The 21,460-nt window shown below is 39.1% G+C and overlaps 1 protein-coding gene across 3 annotated transcripts in view; it reads left to right on the top strand.

Moving 5' to 3' along the window:
- The window catches only part of LOC135203728 (b(0,+)-type amino acid transporter 1-like), a 105,365-nt gene that overhangs the window by 38,469 nt on the left and 45,436 nt on the right, over positions 1-21,460 (top strand). The window contains exon 1 of one of the 3 annotated variants that reach the window (XM_064233652.1): positions 17,895-18,230. The exons of the other annotated variants lie outside the window; for them this stretch is intronic. Coding sequence (XP_064089722.1) covers positions 18,200-18,230 — 31 coding nt within the window. The 5' untranslated portion in view covers positions 17,895-18,199. Of the gene's footprint in view, positions 1-17,894; positions 18,231-21,460 lie in introns of those variants that run through there. 3 annotated transcript variants of the gene reach the window in all.

The raw sequence follows: 21,460 nt of genomic DNA, 5'->3' as shown, positions 1-21,460 counted from the left end.
TAAGGCGTTATGTACTCTCTATTTATTTCCCCATCCTACGAAAATCCTTGAGTACTTTAGAGCGTATCCTGTTAGCAAGAGATCCTATGCTATCGCTTTGTTCTCCCTCCTCCTCCTCCTCCTCCTCCTCCTCCTCCTCCTGTCTTTCCCATGAGTAATGAGATTGACCTTGAAATGTCATATTCGCTAAATTAACTACACGCGAATTTCCAATATCCGAAGAGAGTTGTTGGGTGTACAGGGGATTGTGGGAGTTTTCGATTGAGAGAGAGAGAGAGAGAGAGAGAGAGAGAGAGAGAGAGAGAGAGAGAGAGAGCGCTATCTTCCGTCGGAACGTCATACATATTTAACCGTCATTTCCTCATTTCCGGTCCACTTGAGATCTTACTGCGTAAGTCTCAGGTGTTTTTTTTTTTTTTTTTTTCGGTCATCCGAATGGGTCTTGTGGTCTTCCTGACACATAGAGTATCTTTTTTTTAGGTCAGTTGGTGTGTTTCCAGATCACTTTTCGGTCTTGGCAGACCACTTTTGAGTTTTGGTCTGTATAAAAGCCACTTTTCGTGACGTTTCCTTACTTTACTAGACCTTCTGGAGACCGTTAAGGGCTGTTTTAGATCAGTGTAGTCTTCGCAGACAATTTGGACTTTAGGTCTATATCACAGCCAATTTTCGGTCTTAGTAGACCAATTTTCCTGTCTTTGGAGACCACTTTTTCTGTCTTTGGAGACCACCTTTTCGGTCTTTGTGGACCAAATTTCGGTCTTCGCAGACCAAATTCGAGTTAAAGGTCCTTATACCAGCCTCTTTTTGGTCTACAGACCAGGAACAAAAGACGCCAATTTCTGTGTTTACAGAATCCGTCACGATTACATTGACCCTGTTGATGCTGCGTTGTATCCTAGGATAACGATTGTTGTTGTATCGGTTGGCTCTTGTTGACGCCAGGGTATTGTAACCCAGTGACTCAGTCTAGGAGAAGACAGCAGGGGAATTCAGTCTCCCAGAGGGCGTTGCGCAATTGGAACTTCCTTTTCTTACACAATTTATAATCTTCTCTCTGGATTTCATGTGATCTCCAGTTACTTTCAAATATAAATCTTCCACATTCCCAATAATGATTGATCCCTGATCCCTTTTATCTGCCGAGAGAAAACAGATTGGCTAAACAAGAGCACCAATACGCAGGGAAGGTTTTGCCTCGCTGTCCAGGTTCTCCAGAGTTCCAGATCCAGGGGTCCTTTACTCCGCATTCCAGGAGTCCTATATTCCTCAGTTCCAGAGGTCCTTTATACCTCAGTTCCAGAGGTCCTTTATGCCTCAGTTCCAGAGGTTCTTTATGCCTCGGTTTCGGAGGGACTTTTATTTTCTAATGCTATTCGCCTTGCATTTTAATACATTTGTATTTATTTGTTAATTCTTGGGAAGGTTGTTCCATATGCATAGGGTTCGTCTTCTTCTTACTACTACTACTACTACTACTACTACTACTACTACTACTACTACTACTACTACTACTACTACTACTACTAATAATAATAATAATAATGGCAGAACTCCGCAGCATAGACCAGAAAACTAGGAAACACAATATGACAATACACAAAGCACTACATCCAAGAGCAAATATGGACAGATTATACATACCACGAAAGGACTACTATGTATAGAGGACTGCGTCAACATCTAGAGCGAGCACTGGGACAATATCTGAAAACCAGTGAAGACGATTGGCTCAAGAGTGCAGGGGAAGAGGGACTGATAAAAGTAGACGAAGACCCAGAAATATACAGAGACAGGAGAATGACAAACAGAACAGAGGACTGGCACAACAAACCAATGCACAGACAATGCATGAGACAGACTAAAGAACTAGCCAGCGATGACTCATGGCAATGGCTACAGAGGGGGAGAGCCGAAAAAGGAAACTGAAGGAATGATAACAGCGGCACAAGATCAGGCACTAAGAACCAGATATGTTTAAAGAACGATAGATGGAAATAACATCTCTCCCATATGTAGGAAGTGCAATACGAAAAATGAAACCATAAACCACATAGCAAGCGAATGTCCGGCACTTGCACAGAACCAGTACAAAAAGAGGCATGATTCAGTAGCAAAAGCCCTCCACTGGAGCCTGTGTAAGGAACACCAACTACCTTGTAGTAAATAAGTGGTACGAGCATTAACCTGAAGGAGTGATAGAAAACGATCAGGCAAAGATCCTCTGGGACTATGGATCAGAAGGATATGGTGATACGGTGCAAATAGACCAGACGTGACGTTGATTGACAAAGTCAAGAAGAAAGTATCACTCATTGATGTCGCAATACCATGGGACACCAGAGTTGAAGAGAAAGAGAGGGAAAAAAAATGATAAGTATCAAGACCTGAAAATAGAAATAAGAAGGATATGGGATATGCCAGTGGAAATTGTACCTATAATCATAGGAGCACTAGGCACGATCCCAAGATCCCTGAAAAGGAATCTAGAAAAACTAGAGGCTGAAGTAGCTCCAGGACTCGTGCAGAAGAGTGTGATCCTAGAAATGACGCACATAGTAAGAAAAGTGATGGATTCCTAAGGAGGCAGGATGCAACCCGGAACCCCACACTATAAATACCACCCAGTCGAATTAGATGACTGTGATAGAGAAAAAAAAATTATAACTCCTAACAAGCCTTCGCAAAAAAACACAAAAACACAAAAAATAAAAATCACAGACAAAAATACACCAGTAAATCACACACAAAAGACACGCTAAAAAAAAACACACGGACTGAACACACACCGTGAAAACAGTCACACATAAAAATCACACAGAGAAACAAAACACACAAAAACATATCGAAAAAACACATACCATTAAAACACGCACATACAAGCACACAAAAAAACACTATATGCGGTTAAAAACTCACGCACACAAAAAACACACAAACGCAAAAGCACACGCCATTAATTAAAACACAGCACGGGCTCCGGAATTCGATATTTATAACATCATAACATCTTGGGCCATTGTTTGATCTTCTTCACATCCCGGAACGTGAAGTGTATACTCTCTCTCTCTCTCTCTCTCTCTCTCTCTCTCTCTCTCTCTCTCATCCAGGTCCCGGCATTCTCTTCTCGTTAGTTTTGATGTTATTGAATTTTATATATATATATATATTTAGTTATGTGGGAAAGAAAATATCTTCATTAGATATGGCTAGTTTTTTTTCTTCTTATTTATAGCTCAATGGCAACTTTATGATATATTTATCATCGTTTATCATCAAGATTTCTCAAGAATGGATGAACGGGATTGGGTGAGGTTTACTGCCCTACTATGTTTGTCAGGTGACGTTATTTTTATTTGTTTAAATTTCCAATTTTTTGTTTGTTAAATTCGAAGTGATTGCAATTTGGGAGCCTTGTTGTTGTGCTGGTATAAGACGCCCCACCCACACTAGCGCAACAACAATACCGAAACACAACCTCGTATTGAGTAACCCATGACATTGTCCCCAAATCTCGCGGTGCCTTCCGTAAACACGTTGGCGCAAACGAGTCACAGAGACACGTCCGTCGGACGTGATTCTCAGTAGCCAGGGAGATCGCATTACAGTCCTGAGTGAGCAGTCCATCGGGTGTTGTTATTGGCGTTTTGGATAAATCTTAATCGGATTCACAGCGCCAAAAAAATACATACATAGGCGCTTTCGAACCTTCGTCAAGGTCCTCATAGACGATACAATCGATCCGGATCCGGTCGCCTGAACCGGAAGGAAATCTCACTGTTTATGGCCTTCGTAAAGGTCCCCATAAACGATACATTCCATTGAGGAGCGAGAGATGTCTATTTATGGTGATAGAAGTTCACTCTCGACGCAGTTCGGCAGTCACGTAAAGCCGTTGGTCCCGTTGCTGAATAACCACTTTTGGTTCCATGCAACGTAAAAGCACCATACAAACTAACAAACCCGTATACGATACGATCGCCGGATCCGGTCACTCACCTGAACTTGAAGTATATCTCAATGTTTATGGCCTTCGTAAAGGTCCCCATAGACGAGACGACCGCCGGATCCGGTCGTTCGCCTGAACTGGAAGGAACTCTCATTGTTTATGGTCTTCGTAAAGGTCGTCCCAATAGACGATACGATCGCCGAATCCTGTCGCTGGCCTGAACTGGAAGTAAATCTCACTGTTTCTGGCTTCTGGCCTTCGTAAAGGTCCCCCTAGACGATACGACTGCCCGATCCGGTCGCCTGAGCCGGAAGGAAATCTCACTGTTTATATGGGGTTCCTTTCTGAACGGAAGTGGGCGGAGTCTCCTACCGTTTCCAGGTTCGTAGGAACTTTATAACTTTGCGAAAGATATTAGAACTGTAAAACATAAAAACGTCAGAACAGAAAAAAAGATTATTGGAACTGTAGAAGTTCCTCGCTGGACAAGTGGTTTTCGCGCTCGGCTGCCAATTCGTTGGTCCGAAGTTCGAATCCCGGTTCGGCCAACGCGGAATCAGAGGAATTTATTTCTGGTGATAGAAATTCATTTCTCGATATAATGTGGTTCGGATCCCACAATAAGCTGTAGGTCCCGTTGCTAGGTGACCAATTGGTTCCTAGCCACGTAAAAATATCTAATCCTTCGGGGCCAGCCCTAGGCCGAAGCTTAGTTAAATCCAGCTCAGTGGTCTGGTAAAACTAAGATATACTTACTTTACCTTTGGAACTTTAGAATTGTTAAAATTATAATATATTAGAACTTGAGATCACGAACAAATTGTTAGAAATTCAGAACTTAACAAAAAATGATTGAAATTGTAGCAAAAATATTATTGGAACTTCTGAACATTAAAAATAAATACAGGAACTCGACAGTCATAAACTATCTTCTAATGTCCGCATTGTGTTCATAACAGCGGCAAAAAAAAAAAAAAAAAAACTAAAAAACATACATTCTTTTCCCAAAAAACACCCAAATTAACATTCGCAGTCATGACCCTCTAAAACGATTGATTTAGGAGACAATAACCTTGAAGAATTATTATATATATATATATGTATATATATTGTATATATATATTATATATATCTATATATATATATATATATATATATATATATATTACCAAAAACCGGGACAACAATGACAGAATGAGATTACTTTGTGTGTCATGTCATTTTGGACAATGGTGGAATGGGATCGCTTTGCGTGTCATGTCATTTTGGACAAAGGTCGAATGGGATCGCTTTGTGTGCCATCATGAACATAGTCGAATGGATCAATCGCTGTGTTGTCATTTTTTGTCGAATGGACAGATGGGATCGCTTTGTGTGTCATGTCATTTTGGACAATGGTGGAATGGGATCACTTTGTGTGTCGTGTCATTTGATGACGTGAATGTACCTTTCAAACAGAGACTGGATTCGCCAAAAGAGTCAGATTCAGTCCAGAATGATAAGGGGATTAGTATCTCCTTGCAAACAAGTCATATATATATGAAAAGTGGTAATAAATGACGAAAAAAGATGTTTTCGAGTTTGATAACGAAAATATAATCCACGGGATTTCCTATTGTTGTTGTTGTTGTCATGGAGGTAATATGAAACTGTATAAAGCCCTGAAAAGCGCCTCAGTGGCGTGGCCGGTATGGTCTCGGCCTGCCACCTCGGTGGCCGCGCGTTCGATTCTCGGGCATTTCCATTGAGGGGGTCAGAGATGTGTATTTCTGGTGATAGAAGTACTACACTCTCGACGTGGTTCGGAAGTCATGTAAAAGCCGTTGGTCCCGTTGCTGAATAACCACTTTTGGTTCCATGCAACGTTAAAACACCATACAAGCAAACAAACAAACAAAAACAAACGATAAAGCCCTAAATACAGACGTAGAAAAGAAACAAACAAACAATAAAGCCCAAAATACAGACGTAGCACATAATCCACGTTTCACAAATCCAGCTGATCATGACAGGAGGAGGATTTCGTGTGTATTCGCAGACGCGCCACACTTGATCAAGCTCGGAAGGAATCATCGTATTGATAAAGGTTTTAAGAAGAATAACTTGAACGTTAAATTATATCAGGAGAAGTGTTCCGGGTTAGAAACGACCTACCAATCTATGTGAATGTCAAGGCAATGTTTCCTAAACAAATGAATGCGAAATCACTGATCATTTTTTGGAAGAAAGGGTCTTCTTCACAGCAAAGACTTTGGGGGGGGGGGGGTGGGGGGGGGGGTGTTACCACAAGCAAATTCATGGCACTGTTTGATTCTTGCTTATAAGGTTTGCAATTGACAGAACAAAATAATGCGTTGAAGGAAATGATGAAGACTTATAGTTTGTGGACATGATAGGTTGTTGCTACTTCAGAGACGACTGATTATAGGTCACTACAGAATTAACATACATTGTTAATTGAAAAATAAATATGGCATACAATACGTAATGACTGACAGACTGAATCGGGATGTGTTAGGACATTTCTCTGCTTGTTTAAGACAAATTGGGCACGGGCGGAGGGGGGGGGAGGGGGAGGAAATGTTTACTGACATTGATCCCCAATTCAAGTAAGAAATAGAATAAGGGCATATATATAATTTCTATATCATCCTTTTTTTTTTTGGGGGGGGGAGGTCACTGATTTTGGACAAATACCTCTTTCGTTTTTCGGTTCTTCAGGATAACAACAACGAGAGAGAGAGAGAGAGAGAGAGGAGAGAGAGAGAGAGAGAGAGAGAGAGAGAGAGAGAGGTGTCCTTCAACAGATAGAGAAAAATATCATTTATTTTCATATTAAGCTTTCTTTACTTTTTTCTTGATACATTTCTAGAGAGAGAGAGAGAGAGAGGTCCTTCAACAGAAGGAGAAAACTATAATTTCTCTTTATATTAAAGTTTCTTTACTTTTTTCTTGATACATTTCTAGGAAGAGAGAGGGAGAGAATGAGAGAGAGAGAGAGAGAGAGAGAGAGAGCAAGAGCGCTATAAGGTCCCTCCAAAGATAGAGAGAAATAGATTGCATCTATCTTCCGTCATATTTACGTAATTTGTAATTAGTTCGTCGTAATTTTTCGCAAGTCTGTATTGTTTAACGTCACGTTTCATAATTACTTTGTAATTCGTAAATTTCCGTAATTTTTCGTAATTATTACGTAATTTCGCTTTTGAATTTTAACGTAATTTTTCGTAATTCTCGATTTTCCCGCAATTTTTCGTAATTATCCATGTAATTTTTTTCGTAATTCGTTATTTTCCCGTAATATCGTGATGTCTCCGTAATTTTTCGTAATTATGTAATTTTCCGCAATTCGTGATTTATACGTAAATACTAACGTAATTTTACGTAATTTACACAATTCGTTATTTTTACGCAACTATTAACGTAATGTTTCGTAATTTATGTAATTCGTTATTATTACGTAACGATTAACGTATTGTTTTCGTAATTTACGTGATTATTTATTTTATACGTAACTATTAACGTAACTATTATTTTTACGTAATTTTTCGTAATTTACTTAATTTGCTATTCTATACGTAACTATTAACGTAATTTTTTGTTAGTTTTGTACGTAAATTTCGGAAAACCTTACGTGATTTTATGTGATTTAATAATTTTGTTGCGTCATTCCGCACAATTACTCCGTAATTGTCCTGTGGTTTGAGAGAGTAATCTCCGTAATTCACATCTATCCCTCAGGGGAAATTATTGATCGGTGTAATTACCTGTAATTCCGTGACTTAGTGAGCGTCTGACCTTTGCGTTTCGACCTTAAAATAACTCTCTCTCTCTCTCTCTCTCTCTCTCTCTCTCTCTCTCTCTCTCTCTCTCATTCGGTTTGTCTGTATCTTTTTCCCTATCTGTGTAACTATTAATATTAGACAGTGTCAGATCTGTAGCCATAGCTGAGTTACTCTCTCTCTCTTTCTCTCTCTCATTATACTTTTCTGGTCCTCTTGTCTGGAGCCATAGCTGAGTTATAATTCTCTCTCTCTCTCTCTCTCTCTCTCTCTCTCTCGCTCTCTCATGATACTTTTTTTGGTCCTCTTGTCGGAGCCATAGCTGAGTTATAATTCTCTCTCTCTCATTCTGTTTGTCAGTTTTTCTGTAACAGATATCAGTGTGTCAATTCTGTAGCCATAGCTGTAAAAGCCGTTGGTCCCGTTGCTGAATAACCACTTTTGGTTCCATGCAACGTTAAAACACCATACAAGCAAACAAACAAACAAAAACAAACGATAAAGCCCTCTCTCTCTCTCTCTCTCTCTCTCTCTCTCTCTCTCTCTCTCTCTCTCTCTCTTATGTAATCTGAAGAGCAGTTGGGTATGTTGTATGTGACAAGGAATACCTTATATTTTAACAATTTAACCTTCAATTTAAAAAAGGGGCACTGGGTACACTCCTGTCTGTGTGTATGTGAGTGTGTATGTGTGAGCTAGTGTTTGTGTGTAACACACAATCTTCTAAGTGTTTTGTGGGTGTTTGTGTTTTCTTTGTGTTTTTGACTATTTTGAGGCAAATGTGAATATTTAATATTCAATATTTTTTATATATTTAATTTAAAGTTCTGTTTTGTGATTACTATGACCTGAGATCTTGAATTTTTTTCACGTTATAAATGTATTGGAATTATTTTTTAAAAACTTACATAGAATAAACACAAGGGTTACCCTTGAACTAGGCCGTTTTTGTAGACTACGAAGTCTAAAGGGACTTGTATCCAAACCTGTTTTGTAGCCTACGAAATCTAAAGGCACTTTGTAGACTACAAAATATAAAGGTACTTTGTATACTACGAAATCTCAACGTATTTTGCAGGCTATAAAATATAAAGGTACTTTGTATACTACGAAATATAAACGTATTTTGTAGGCTACAAAATCGTTAAGATATTTTATAGACTCAAAATACAAAGGTATTTTGTAGGCTACAAAATTGAAAAATATTTTGTTGACTACAAAGTGTAAATGTACTTTGTATACTACAAAATTTAAAGGCAGTTTGTAGACTACGAAATCCAAAGGTATTTGTACCCAAACTTACTTTGCATTCTACAAAATCCAGAGGCATTTGTTCCCAAAGTTATTTTGTAGTCTACAAAATTCAAAGGTATTTATAACCAAACGTTTTTCTGTAGTCTTCAAAACCTACAAGTATTCGTACCCAAACCTATTTTGTAGTCAACAAACTCCAAAGTTATTTGTACCCAAAGTTATTTTGTAGTCTACGAAATCCAAAGGTATTAGTACCATCTTAAAATATTGAATTTATGACACGAGCTAAACCCCAGAACTAAATGAATTAACATATTTAAAGATATAATAAAATTATAATGTTTTGTATCACATTTAATCTTACAAAAGACCTTGTGATATCAAACAATGTTGGGTATTAATTTTAAAGCTTATTGGTGAGCATATTGTTTATAGTATATTTGGAAGTGATTATTGTTTTATTTCCATTGTAAAGATACGGTACGCCCTTCTCATTTTCACGCCTATGTGTTTATTGGGCCATAAATGGGCGTGGGAGGGAGGAATTTCTCTCTCATTCATGCATTCGTTATTATTGGGCTGTTTTTGTAAATTGATTTTCAGTGTTAAGTTCATAGCTAATGATTCATAATTCTCTCTCTCTCTCTCTCTCTCTCTCTCTCTCTCTCTCTCTCTCTCTCTCTGTAAACAATATTATAATTATTACTGTTTTCCATTTAAATATTCTTACTTTTGTGTCATTCATGAGAGAGAGAGAGAGAGAGAGAGAGAGAGAGAGAGAGAGAGAGAGAAGAGAGAGAGAGATTGGTGACAGTAATACATTGGTTAAAATATATTGTTAAATTATTATTATTATTATTATTATTATTATTATTAATTAAAATTAATTAATTTAATTAATTAATTAAATTAATTAATAATAATAATAAATAATAATATAATAAAATATAAATAATATAAATAATAATTAAATAATAATAATGGAGACTCCGTTTTCTTTATCCAGTTTGAGTATCGGTCGATATATTTTCGCTACATAGAAAACTGTGTAATCACAAACCCTAACTAATGTAACTCTCTCTCTCTCTCTCTCTCTCTCTCTCTCTCCTCTCTCTCTCTCTCTCTCTCTCTCTCAGTTGTTGTGATTGTTTTGTGAACGAAAAATTAAATGCATTAACATATAAACGTATTTTGTAGTATGTATTATTATATATATAATATATATATCTTATATATATAGAGAGAGAGAGAGATAGAGAGAGAGAGAGAGAGAGAGAGAGAGAGAGAGAGAGAGGTGCTGTCTCTATTGGACCGAAAGCGATTGATTGCCTCTCTCTCTCTCTCTCTCTCTCTCTCTCTCTCTCTCTCTGAGTGCTGCACGCTATTATTATCTATTCAAGCGTCAGTTACTGCTTTGAAAGATCGGAGAGAGAGAGAGAGAGAGAGAAGAAAGAGGAGAGGACGGAGATTGAGAGAGAGAGAGAGAGAAGAGACATTCCTCGTAGACAATTTGCGTCATTGTGACGTTAACACCGAATTCTTGATGATCTCTCTCCTCTCTCTCTTTTCTCGATCTCTCTCTCTCTCTCTCTCTCTCTCAAGTGACCAGACACCTTTAAGTTATTACTATCAAATACGATTATATATTAAATGTTTCATTACAAGATATATATATATATATATATATATATATATATATATATAATTTATTGTGACAATCACTTTGATGGTAAATAAATATGGTGATATATTTATAATTTTATTTATTATCTTCATTTTATGATATATTTAGCGCTACTAAGCTTTAGCGATATTGATGCTAATACCAATTTTAAATATTTGTTTAGCGGGAAAATAATTTAGCGAAGGTTTATATTATTATAGTTAATTTGCGGTACATAAATTTAGCGATATTTTGCTAATATCCATTTTTTATGTGTATTTACCGGAAAAATAATTTAGCGAATATACAATATTTTTATCGTTATTTAGCGGTGCAAAACTTTGGCGATAATTTTAGATATTTTTTGGATATTATTGGCTGGTGATTGGTTATTATACACTTATTCTGGTTGGTGATTGGCTAATACATTCAGCTGGTTGTTGCTGATAGGTTAAGACACACCACTGACTGGTGATTGGTTAGGCAGACAACTTTCCTTATCAGTGATTGGTTAAATAAAAGATATTTAATGCTAAATACTTAAGTCTAAATCTTCCTTGGCTGCTGATTGGCTGATAAATTGTTCCTGGTTGCTGATTGGTTTGAGAGAGAGAGAGAGAGAGAGAGAGAGAGAGAGAGAGAGAGAGAGAGAGGCCACGTGGTTTATAAGAATAAGTGATTTCATTGAGACTTGTTCTATTCCTGTTCTGAGTGACGTCACAGTTGAGAGAGAGAGGAGAGAGAGAGAGAGAGAGAGAGAGAGAGAGAGAGAGAATGCCAAGTCAGTATCTCGTGAGGTGTGGGGTAAGTGCCAACCTCTTGACTCTTAATTTCTTCTCTCTCTCTCTCTCTCTCTTCTCTCTCTCTCTCTCTCCACCGTTGACATAACTACTTATGTCCTTGAGATATATGTTTATTATCCCTCCTAAATTTAAAAGCTTATACATGCATTGTCGAGAAAGTCTCTCTCTCTCTCTCTCTCTCTCTCTCTCTCTCTCTCTCTCTCTCTCTCTCTCTCTCTCCTTGGTCTTTGATCTATAACATTGGACATAATGTAATGTGACTTTTCTTTGCTCTGATTAATTTTAATTATGTTTAGGGGGCGTCTACCTCCTTCCCCTCCTTTCTTTCTTTCTTTCTTCTTCTTCTTCTTTTAATGAATAAAAGACGTGTTCTTCAGAAGGACGTGTGACTTGTTAGTACAAGTGAGAGAGAGAGAGAGAGAGAGAGAGAGAGAGAGAGAGAGAGAGAGAAATTTTCTCTTTCTCTCATGACAATTATGCAAGTCCCATTGCATTGTTTTTTTTTTTCAGTAACATTGAGTAAGTGCCAGGAATGTTTTTATAAGAGTATTGTTATATTATGGTTACTCTCTCTCTCTCTCTCTCTCTCTCTCTCTCTCTCTCTTTAATCGCACCTCTCGCCTTCTCTCGCGTTTTTTGTAAGTCGTATTATTTAACCTCTCTCTCTCTCTCTCTCTCTCTCTCTCTCTCTCTCTCTCTCTCTCTCTCTCTCTCTCTCTCTCTCTCTGTCGATAATAGGCTACAACAAACTAGAATACGTTTTTTTTTTTTCAAAACACCATCCCATCGACGCAAATACTGCTTTGTTTGTGCTGCACTTGTTTTGTCATAGTTTGCCTACGTTCTTTACGCTTATTGTTAGTTTGTTGTCCTTGTTTGTGTTAGGTAAACACAGTAACAAAGAAGCCTTTGTTTGTGTTTTGATATGGGAGCTATATTTGTTAGGTATTCGAGTAAACTTTAGCACTCCAGTGGCTATATTTGTTTTGTTAAGTCTGATTTCTGGGAGGTCCTTATAGGATTCTGAAGAAGGCTTCTATGGATGAAGCCCTTGCGTCAAATCTCAGGATTCTACAAGAAGGTCTTGTAGAGGAAGGTCCTTCTGTCAAAGCTGGGGTCCTATGTGCCCCCAGGTAATGCTGAAAGAGGCCATATTCTGGTAGGACAGTGCCCACAGCAATTTCTGAGGTGTCCTCAGGATTCTACAGAAAACTCCTGTAGAGGAGGACCCCTCTGCTAAAAGTAAGGTCCTTAGTTCCCTAGGTAATCGTAAAAGCGACTATATTCTGGTAGGACAGTGCTTACACCAATTTCTGAGGTGATCTCAGGATCCTACAGAACGCTCCTGTAGAGGAACTTCCTTCTGCTAAATTTGAGGTCCTATGTTCCCCAGGTACTCCTAAAAGAGACCATCTTCTGGCAGGACAGGTCCCACAGCTGTTTCTGAGGTGTCCCACAGGATTGTCCAGAAAACTCCTGTAGAGGAGGACCCTTCTGCTAAAAGTAAGGTCCTTAGTTCCCTAGGTAATCGTAAAAGAGACTATATTCTGGTAGGTTAGTGCTTACAGCAATTTCTTAGGTGATCTCAGGATCCTGCAGAACGCTCCTGTAGAGGGACTTCCTTCTGCTAAATTTAAGGTCCTATGTTCCCCCAGGTAATCGTAAAAGAGACCATATTTTGGTAGGACAGTGCCCACAGCAATTTCTGAGGTGTCCTTAAGGATTCTACAGAAAATGCAGAACAAAAGATTATACAATCAAAAGAAAATGAAAAACGGGACTTGGAAGAAAAAACCCTAGTTAATATCAAGCAAAATCCCAAACTATTGTACTCGTATGCAAAAAAGATGAATAAAAGAAGAATAGAAATAGGTCCTCTAAGAATTGAAGGGAGATTAACGAATGAAAAAAAGGAAATATACAACATATTGGCAGAACGATATAAGAGAGAATTCACCCCAAGAATTGATAATGAAGATAATTATATAGAAGTAAGGGATGAAAATGGTGAATATTTAGCAGACATAAATATTAATGAAGCTGATATTGTGCAGGGTATTAATGAAATTAGAAATGGAGCTGCAGTAGGGCCTGATGGTGTCCCTGCTATTTTGTTAAAGAAAGTAGTTCATTCTATCGCAAAGCCACTTGCAATATTATTAAGACAAAGTGTAGATACAGGCAAGATTTATGATGAGCACAATCAGCATATATTACCCCTACTTTCAAAAGTGGATCAAGACTAGAGGCAAGTAATTATAGGCCTGTGAGTCTAACATCACATATTATGAAAGTGTATGAAAGGGTAAGGAAGAAAAATATTATGAAACATTTAATAAAAAATAATTTGTTTAATATAGGACAACATGGTTTCGTAGGGTAGAGTGGGGTAAAAGGCCCCCGTGGGGTAAAACGCCTCCCCCTATTTTCTTGCTTATGACATATCATAGCCACTTAGTCAGCTGATCAGTGCAGCAACACCTTCTGCCTGAAGCTTTCTATAACAAACAGCCAGGGAGAACTAGAATGGGACAAAGCCAGCACGCATTTTTCTTCTTTGGACACATTTCATGTAAGTATGCGTGCTATATAAGGGATATCCTGTGCGCACTCTTGTCAGTAAAGTCAGTACTTTAACTACAGTTACTTTAAATGAGAGCTAAGAAATATCTTGCAATGCAATCCAGACTTGAAAACTCAATTGAGGTACAGGTGGATTTAGTTTTCTTAAAAAATGGCAAGTGGGGTAAAAGGCCCACCACGCTTTGGGGCAAGAAGCCCAGGGGGTTTTACCATATCTGATCAGTTGGACATGTAACCAGTGGTGAAAGAGGACAGACTGCATCTTATTTGTGCAATGAAGGCAGCTGGAGTTTGTCTTCCTCTTATGTTTATATTTGCGCGTAAAAGGATGACTTCACTACTTATGATCGGCAGCTCACCTGGATCAATTGCTAGATGCACAGCAAGAGGATGGTCTAATGCAGATTGTTTCGTAGACTGGCTACATCACTTTGTTAAAATTGTTAAGCCAAGTCGAGCAGAAAAGCACATTACAATTCCAGATGGCCACCAGTCACAGGACATTAGCCAGAGAGAATGTAGTAATGTAATGGAAATTAGCCTACTTTTTTCACTTGTGTCATTTTTGTTCTTATGTAAAACTTATCCATTATTTCTTTTATTTGTGTTATTCTTGGTGCTATATAAAGAAAGTGAATTCATTTCTAGTTGTGCTGTAACATCTGTCATGTAGAGGAAGTGTCAATTTATTTCACAATTTTGCTCATTTCAGTTCCTATGAATACCAAAACGTTCCTAGGTTTTACAAGAAACTAAGAACTCTAAGACTAATTTTTGTATATTTTCCAACATTATTCTTGAATATTTTTTGTGTGGAAGGTTGAATTTTTTATATTTAGCAAAAATAGGCGTCTACTTTTCAATTTGAATGGTAGTTTTCATGAAGTACCACAATATCTTAGGTATGGGGCAAAAAGACCCCACCGTGGGCTTCTTACCCCACCCATGGGGTAAAAGGCCCCCTTTGTTTTTTTTTCAGGTCATGTTTTTACTATCCTAAATTGCTAACAGCTTCTTATGATTATGATCGTTGATACTCCAATAACAAAGCTTTCTAGAAATATCTCTGTTAGGCCAATAGCTGAAATACTGTAGACAATATAAGCATTTCTCCTTAAGGGGGCCTTCCTACCCCACTCTCCCCTACCTGGAAAAAGTACAAACCCAACTGTTAATCCACCGTGAGAACATATACAAAAATATGAAAAGCGGAAATGAAACAGATGTGGCTTATCTAGACTTTGCAAAAGCTTTTGACAAGGTAGACCATAATATATTAGCGAAGAAAATTAGAAAACATAATATAGTGGATAAAGTAGGAAGATGGTTAAAAGAATTTTTACACAACATAAAACAGATAGTTATTGCAAACGATGAGAAACCGGATGAAGCTAAGGTAATATCCGGTGTGCCACAAGGTACGGTGTTAGCTGCATTACTGTTTGTTATTATGATTGCAGACATAGACAGTAATGTTAAGGACTCGGTAGTGAGTAGTTTCGCCGATGACACAAGAATAAGTAGAGAAATTACTTGTGATGAAGATAGGAACGCGCTATAAAGAGACCTTAACAAAGTATATGATTGGGCAGAGGTAAATAGGATGGTATTTAACTCTGATAAATTTGAATCAATAAATTATGGAGACAGAGAAGGAAAGCTATATGCATATAGGGGACCTAATAATGAGACAATCACAAATAAGGAAGCAGTTAAAGACCTTGGTGTGATGATGAATAGGAACATGTTATGCAATGATCAAATAGCAATTCTATTGGCAAAATGTAAAGCAAAAATGGGAATGTTGTTACGGCACTTCAAAACAAGAAAAGCTGAACACAGGATTATGCTTTATAAAACATATGTTCGTAGTCCACTTAAATATTGCAATATGATATGGTACCCACACTATCAAAAGCATATTGCACAAATAGAGAGTGTACATAGGTCCTTTACAGCTAGAATAGAAGAAGTTAAGGATCTTGACTACTGGGAAAGACTACAATCCTTAAAATTATATAGTCTAAAAAGGAGAAGAGAACGCTACATGATAATTCAGGCATGGAAACAGATAGAAAGAATAGCCGAAAACATCATGGAGCTAAAAATATCAGAAAGAGCAAGCAGATGTAGATTAATAGTGCCCAAAACTATACCAGGAAAAATGAGGAAAGCACACAGGACATTAATCCACTACGCACCAGCATCGATAATGCAGTGTCTATTCAATGCGTTGCCAGCTCATCCGAGGAATATATCAGGAGTGAGCGTAGATGTGTTTAAGAATAAGCTCGACAAATATCTAAGCTGCATCCCAGACCATCCAAGATTGGAAGATGCAAAATATACCGGAAGATGTACTAGCAACTCTCTGGTAGACATTAGAGGTGCCTCACACTGAGGGACCTGGGGCAACCCGAACAAGATGTAAGGTCTGTAAGGTCTTAGAGGAGGACCTTTCTGCTAAAAGTGAGGTCCTTAGTTCCCTAGGTAATCGTAAAAGATACTATATTCTGGTAGGATAGTGCCTACAGCAATTTCTGAGGTGTCCTCAGGATTCCTAAGAAAGCTCCTGTAGAGTTGGACCCTTCTGCTATATTTAAGGTCCTATGTTCCCTAGGTAACCGTGAAAAGAGTCCCATTCCTCTGGTTGAACAATGGTCACAGGCTCCCTTTTCATGAAGGAATCCTCCTGAATCTTCAGAGGACTGCCTCGAAGACATTATGGCCTTCAGGAGCCCATCCTGAGGCTCATCTGCAGAAAGCTCCTGTAAAGGAAGGCCTCTCTGTCAAATTTGTGGTCCTATGTTCCCGGGTAATCCTGGGGAGAGATCCCATTCTGGCAGGATAGTGGCTACAAGCCCCTCTGAGGAATATGGGTCTCTCTCTCCCCTCAGGAATCCTCAGAAGACTTGCCTCTGAGGTACTGCATCCTCTGAGGAATCCATCCAGGGTCTCCCCAAGATCTCTGTGGCTCTAGGCCTAGGGCTTGGAGATGATGATAGTTCCACCATCAGTCCTCAGAATTTAGATTGGAGCCAGTGTCTTCACGAGGAATCTCGGTTAATTGGAGCAGCAGAGTTTATACGATGCACTTGTCAGCGACTCTCTGGAGAGAGAGAGAGAGAGAGAGAGAGAGAGAGGTAGTTGGCACTATGTATGTGTGATGTATAGGTCTGGTTGTCCTCAGATTAATTAGTATATAAATAGACAGAGTTAAAAATAATCCACTTCAGACCCATTCTTTACAACCACCACGAAAAATCAATAGGCCCATAGAGTCTATCCTTGACCCGGGGCAATGCTCCCGAATAATTCCTTCGCCGCCTACGTTAGGCCTAACCGAGTCTCTCTCTCTCTCTCTCTCTCTCTCTCTCTCTCTCTCTCTCTCTCTCTCTCTCTCTCTCACGTTGAATTAGGCTAAACACACGGCGTAATTTAAAGGCGGAGTTGCGTATGCATTGTGTACGTGTTCTATTTCCGTGCGAAGATGAGAATGTGGAATGTTTTGTCATTTAGTACGCTTTTTTTGGGCGCGCCTGCGCGTGAGAGGGGCGGGGGCGCTCTCCCCAAACAACATTTGGGCTCATACGAATTTTATCTTCCCAGTCACGAGTTTGTTTGGACTGAGAGAGAGAGAGAGAAAGGGAAAGAGAGAGAGAAACAGAAAAACAGAAAGACTGAGTCTAGAGATGGAGTGATGAGAGAGAAAGAGAGCCAGACCACGTGATCTCGCGCGTGCGTAACAGATCGCCGGTGAATGCGTGTGTAAGTGTGTGTATGTGCGTGAGAGAGAAAGAGAGAAAAAGAGCGAGAGGTTGAGAGAGAGAGAGTGTGTGTGCGTGCGTGCGTCGCCGTGTCTGGCCGGTGTGGGAGCCAGTCGCCAGTTTCGCCAACTGTATAGACCGATACACCGCTCACAGTGTCACAGGAGGAGGCAGTGAGAGGAAGGAGGAGAGAGAGAGAGAGAGAGAGAGAGAGAGAAAGAGGAAACATTAACTAAAAAAAAAAACAAACCTCCACCGGGAGAGACAGAGAAGGAGAAACAGAGAAAAAGGAGGGAAAGAGTAGTGGCATATTAAGCCAACTCGAACCATCCGTGGTGGTGTCGAGTTTGAGGCTCCGGGAGTGAGAGAGCCTATTTCATGAGAGATTCGCTAAAGAAATGCAATATAAACATGGCTTCTCTTTGCAAGGTAAGGAGTGAGGACTCTAATTATTTCATTCTGCTTCCCCGTTCTTCCGATCGTATTATAATAATGTTATTATAGAAAAGCTTTCGTCATTTGTTTTTCACCCGGTCGGCCTCCTTCAGCGCTTAGGCGCGCGCTAGTCTTCGAAAACCCTTTTGCGAATTGATTTTTATTTTTATTTTTTTAAATCGTCAAACATGACGGTCGTTTCGCGTATTTAGAACGACTTTCGTGCGAATTCGCGTATCGGCGATGACGCCCGACGGTCCTAAGGACTTCGACGGGACGCAACAGGTTTATTTTTTCGCGAAATAAAAAAAAAATATTTTAACAGACCTCCCACACATACGGATAGCGAGCGCGTCGACTGTGTAGTAGTACCATAAGCGAACTTGAATCGATTTGTTTTTATGAATATATCGATTCATACCCAATTCCAGTTGTGGATACGGGTTTTAGAAATTAATTTTCATTTTATTTAATCAATTCCGCCATTACCCTCCCCCGTAATCGAGGTATTTAACATTTTGGGCGCGAAATGTGACCTGTTCTATACCTGGGTCACAAAACCCCCAGGTGCCATGATAATGTGGTTTTTTTGTTCGATAACTATGGTTAGGTTTTTTTACATTTAACAGTGACAATATATGGTTTAGTGGTTTTTATTTGGTAAATATAAGTACGTTGGGGTTTTTGTGCATTATTTATGTGGCAATATGTGGTTCAGTGTTTTATGTGGTAAATTTAAGTATATTGGGAATTCTATACACATAATACAGTGTTTTTTGTGCATTATTTATGTGGCAATATGTTATTTTGTGGTTTTGATGTGGTAAGTGTACGTATGTTGGGAATTTTACACAATACAGTGTTATTTAGTATAATTAATACGCGGCAGTATGTGATTTAGTGGTTTTCATGTGGTGATTGTCAGTTTAATGGGAATTTTGCACCTATTGTTTATGTATAATAACGAAATTCACTAAGTGAATATATTATGTTCTAATGGTTCAACTTTGCGTTAATATATGTCACTACCATTAATGATAATAATGATATTATTGAAATATACATATATATTTTATATGAAATAATATATTTATGAAGAAATTCAAGTAAAAAAACTCAAAAATAACTCTGTCAACTCATACCGGCGCCATCGAATCCCTAGACTCAGTGTCTTAATATTAACGCAGACGTGATATATATATTATGAGAAACCTTCTCATTAATTTAATCAGTTAATTTGCAATTTTTGCTTCAAAAGATTTCGTCATCTACTTGACCAGTTCGAGGACACGGGCCACGAAGTCAGTTTTATTCTGCATTTCGGTTGAGACTAATGTTTTGCCCGCCAAATATGGTCTACGCTTGTGTACGTAATGCGAGAATGGCTACCCCCACCTCACCCCCCTTCCATCCCCCTCTCCCAGCCGGGTGTATCTTGGCGTGTTTTTAAAGGTTTTTCTTTGAATGTCCAATATTTATTGGGGTATTTAATAAGGTTTTTTAAACAATAAACTCGTTTTCTCTCACGGTTGGTGAAGACAGGTGTGAGACGTGATTCAAAGGAGCGAAAATTAGACTCAACCGGTGGATGGGGTGACTTTGTGAGGGTCAGAATTTATCATTCCCCCTCCTCTCCCCCTCCCCCTCCCCTAACCCCTCAACTACATCATCCTCCACCACCCTCTCCCCTCTTCTCCCCATTATTCCCCTCTCTTCCTCCCCTCTTGAATGCACGTTCAGTTCCAAACGTTGCCGCCAGATGGTGGTGGTGGTGGTGGCGGTTGAAGGCGGGCGAATGGTGTCCATAGACTCGTCATTTTTCCCCTAGTTTTTTTCACGTTTTAACGCTTTTATTTCCCTTTTATACCCTTGAATAACGATGGAATAATGTTTAGACACGATGGATATATCTGTTAATGGCGGCCATCGACGTTTTCCCGGTTGGTTAGACGGGTATTTCAACCCCTTTCGGTCGAAGAGGTTGGCGGTTTATGGACACCCCGGATCATGTAGGTCTTGCGTCATCATGGGGTTGGAACGCACCTCCCAGCACCCCCCCTGCCCCATATCACCTCCCCTGCCCCAACATTCCAACATTCCCCCACTTCCCCACAACACCCCATACGTCACGATCGATTACTCTGAGAGAGAGAGAGAGAGAGAGAGAGAGAGAGAGAGAGAGAGAGAGAGAGAGAGAGAGAGAGAGATGAACTGTGAGGAAGTGATGATAATCATGATGAAGAGAAATAGACCGATGTTGTGAAACAAAACCTTAGTACTAAGTGAATTGAAGTATTTTTTTTTTTATATAAATACGTTGTTTTTTAAATACATACGTATACACCGACATACATATACATACTAGAAAGTAGCGTGCGTGTTTTCACATATGTTTAGATACTTACTTAATGATATTTCGTGCGTTTTGCGTATGTTTAATCGAGTTCAGTTTTACGCCGTTAAGAAATGGTAGGGGGATATTGGTCTAGATTTCGTTATGTGTATACGTATATAGATACGATATCAATGTTCATTCACACAAGCACGCACATGCACGCATTTTTGCGTGCACGCAATCACTAAGCTCCTCTTCTTGCAAAGCGTTCAATGACCTAGGTTGAAATCTGATCCCCTCCAAAAAAAGAAAAAGAAAAAATCGCTGATAATCCAACGCAATTGGCCAATATTGGACCTCCTCTCTCTCTCTCTCTCTCTCTCTCTCTCTCTCTCTCTCTCTCTCTCTCTCTCTCTGAGATCGTATCCTTCCTCCTTCCCCCTTTCTGGCTCATTTAGGTAAGAAATAATCCATATTGATTGCGCTCGCTAATAGCGCTGACCTATCATGGTAGGGAATTGGGAATTGGTGTTCCATTGATTCGCTGCTTTCTTCCTTATCCGTTTTTTTTTTCGGCGGGAATCGAGGCCCCCACCAACCCCTACCTTTTAACCCCCTTCCACATCCCCTTCCCTTCATCCTGGAACCTCGTAAGAAGCCCAGACCCGATTAGCGTAGGGTTGGGGGATTGGGTATATGTAGCCAGAAACTGGCTATGGGTGGGTAGGGCTGTTTATAATGGGGGTGTTGGTGGGAAATTCGTTAAAACAGATTAGAATTGGGCTTTGGAAAGTGAAATTGGGCTATTTCATTATTTGGATGCTGTGAAAAAAACCTAAATTGGACATATTTTTGCAAGATTCTGTCTTAATTGGGCTTTGAAAGACAA

Source organism: Macrobrachium nipponense, chromosome 36, assembly GCF_015104395.2.
Source record: "Macrobrachium nipponense isolate FS-2020 chromosome 36, ASM1510439v2, whole genome shotgun sequence".
NCBI lineage: Eukaryota > Metazoa > Arthropoda > Malacostraca > Decapoda > Palaemonidae > Macrobrachium > Macrobrachium nipponense.
The sequence above is the reverse complement of the archived record's forward strand: the minus strand, read 5'-3'. Positions and strand labels throughout refer to the sequence as shown.